Below are 2268 nucleotides of genomic sequence, written 5' to 3'. Positions count from 1 at the left end.
CCCCCACTGCAGCATTCATAGTCATGGTTCTCAGTGACAAATTTGCACTTTCATCTGTCTAAAATAATTTTTCCTTTTGCTGCTTCCAAATTCACTATGAGCAAGAGCTGGTATTTGGGCTAGGAAGAAAACAAATTAATTTTCTCATTTAAAAAAAAAAAAAAATCACATTAAAAGAATTCACTGCAAACAAAGCAGCAAGAGGTCAAAGCATTAAGTGAGCTCCAAAGGCATCACTTCACTCTGTAGCACCGGTTCTACCCCACAACAGCTAGTGTCATCTCTTAGCTATGTCCTGTTGCTACAATTCATCAATGGTAAAAGGTAGATGGGCCTCCTCCTCCAGAAACTATTTAGTTTCCTATCCTCCAGGGAAATAAAGTTTCACTTGGCACTTAATGTTACCAAAAAGTAACAAAATTCACAATTTTTAGCTTAATTTCATGCCACACTGGAGGCAGGAGCAGGCCCTCGGGTATCCTTTATCCAGCAGAGAAAGCACACACCCAGGCACACCTCCCATTGTGCTCCCTCTGATCTGTTTCAGAGGTGGCACAGGCAGCAGATCCTTTGCTCTTCCTTTGATTTGTGATCCCTAGCATCTGAAGAAAAGCTAGAGAGTGGCTAAAATGCGTAGAAACGAAACCACCACCACGCAGAATGTCTGGCCCACTCCCAAAATGAGGGCTTCAAAGGGAATCATTTTTTTCCCCGCAGCTCTGTAAACTCCAGCAATGGCAGCACCTGCAGAGAGGAGGAAAAGCCAAAACATGAATGCGTGACAGCACACATGAGACACATGCTGTCATACGATAGGGATGAAGGGAGGAGTCTTGGAGGATGGGAGACTGGGGCAAAGAACAAGGGGGAGAGGGCTGGCAGAAGTGTGGACTGGGTTTGCCATGATAAACCTCAGCCAGTAACCAACATGTGCTGGTGGGAACAAGTAAATTGGTGGTGAAGCTCTGCTGAGGCCTGCAGAAGGTATGGAAATTGGGGTGGGTTTGGACATACTGTTGTCACAAGATCCTCTATGCCACAGCCCACGGACTGCAAATATTACCCAGTTCTGGGCACAGACACCAAACCTGTGCATGTTTTTTCTCTGAGTGCTCAGAAACCTGAAAGCCCACCTGGCTCTGCACCTGACAGGCATGTTTGAAAGCTCTGACAAAGGGCTCGATGTTGGTATGGTCCAACTCTTTCAAACATAGAATCATAGAATAGTTTGAGTTGGAAGGGACCTTCAAAGCTCATGTAGTCCAACCCCCCTGTGATGAGCAGGGACATCTTCATCTAGATCAGGTTGCTCAGAACCACATCCAGCCTGGCCTTGAATGTCTCCAGGGATGGCACATCTACCACCTCTCTGGGCAACCTGTGCCAGTATTTTACCACCCTCACTGTAAAGAATTTCTTCCTCACATCCAGCCTGAATCTCCCTCTTTTAGTTTAAAACCATCACCCCTCGTCCTATCACACAGACCCTGCTAAAAAGTCTCTCCCCATCTTTCTTATAGGCCCCTTTTAAAAACTGAAAGGCCGCAATGAGGTCTCCCCAGAGTCTTCTCTTCTCCAGGCTGAACAACCACAAAACTCTCAGCCTTTCCTCATAGGAGAGGTGTTTCATCCCTCTGGTCATTTTTGTGTCCCTCCTCTGGACCCTCTCCAACAGGTCCATGTTTTTCTTATACTGAGGACTCCAGAGCTGGATGCAGGACTCCAGGTGGGGTTTCATACCAAGCATGGACTAAGGGAGGAATGCAGCTAAAACATTCATCTCCTCTCTACCCTGGGGAATGCCACGGTTGGACACGCCCCCAAAGGCAACTTCTGATCACTGCAGAGGCCCCCGGTCGCGATTTTCGATCATCTACCGTACTTGTGAGGATGCCGGCGGTAACGGGTCCCACGATGCCCATCAGCAGGAGGCTCACGGACATGAACCTGCCGTACTTGTGGTGCCGGAGCGTGAAGAGCGCTAGCAAAGCTGCCGGGATGTGGAAGGAGAGGGAGAAGACGAGTGCCCACAGGAATACACCGTACCACATCTCTGTGGGGAAAAGCACCGTGAGGCTGGCGCGGAGCTCTCAGGCCGCCGGCAGAAGGAGGGCCCCGCATCTGAGCAGGCCCCGCTGTAGGAAAGGTACCTGGGAAGGTGGAGAGCGGGCTGGAATAAGTGGTGGTGCCGTTGCCGACGCGAGGCACCAGGCGGAGGCTGAGAATCTGATGCAAGAGTCCCCCACGACCCGGCCCGCCGCCCTCCAT

At 50.0% G+C, this 2268-nt stretch overlaps 1 protein-coding gene across 1 annotated transcript; it reads right to left on the bottom strand.

The window, feature by feature from the left end:
* Positions 1-299: 299 nt before the first annotated feature.
* Positions 300-2268, bottom strand: LOC115619065 (transmembrane protein 170A-like). The gene is made up of 3 exons (XM_030511079.1): positions 2151-2268; positions 1883-2053; positions 300-744 (listed from the first exon to the last, which is right to left on the bottom strand). The coding sequence occupies exons 1-3, from the start codon at positions 2266-2268 to the stop codon at positions 614-616; spliced, it is 420 nt and encodes a 139-aa protein (XP_030366939.1). The 3' UTR covers positions 300-613.

The sequence above is a fragment of the Strigops habroptila genome, chromosome W, assembly GCF_004027225.2.
Source record: "Strigops habroptila isolate Jane chromosome W, bStrHab1.2.pri, whole genome shotgun sequence".
NCBI lineage: Eukaryota > Metazoa > Chordata > Aves > Psittaciformes > Psittacidae > Strigops > Strigops habroptila.
This window is presented reverse-complemented; position numbering and strand designations above follow the sequence as displayed.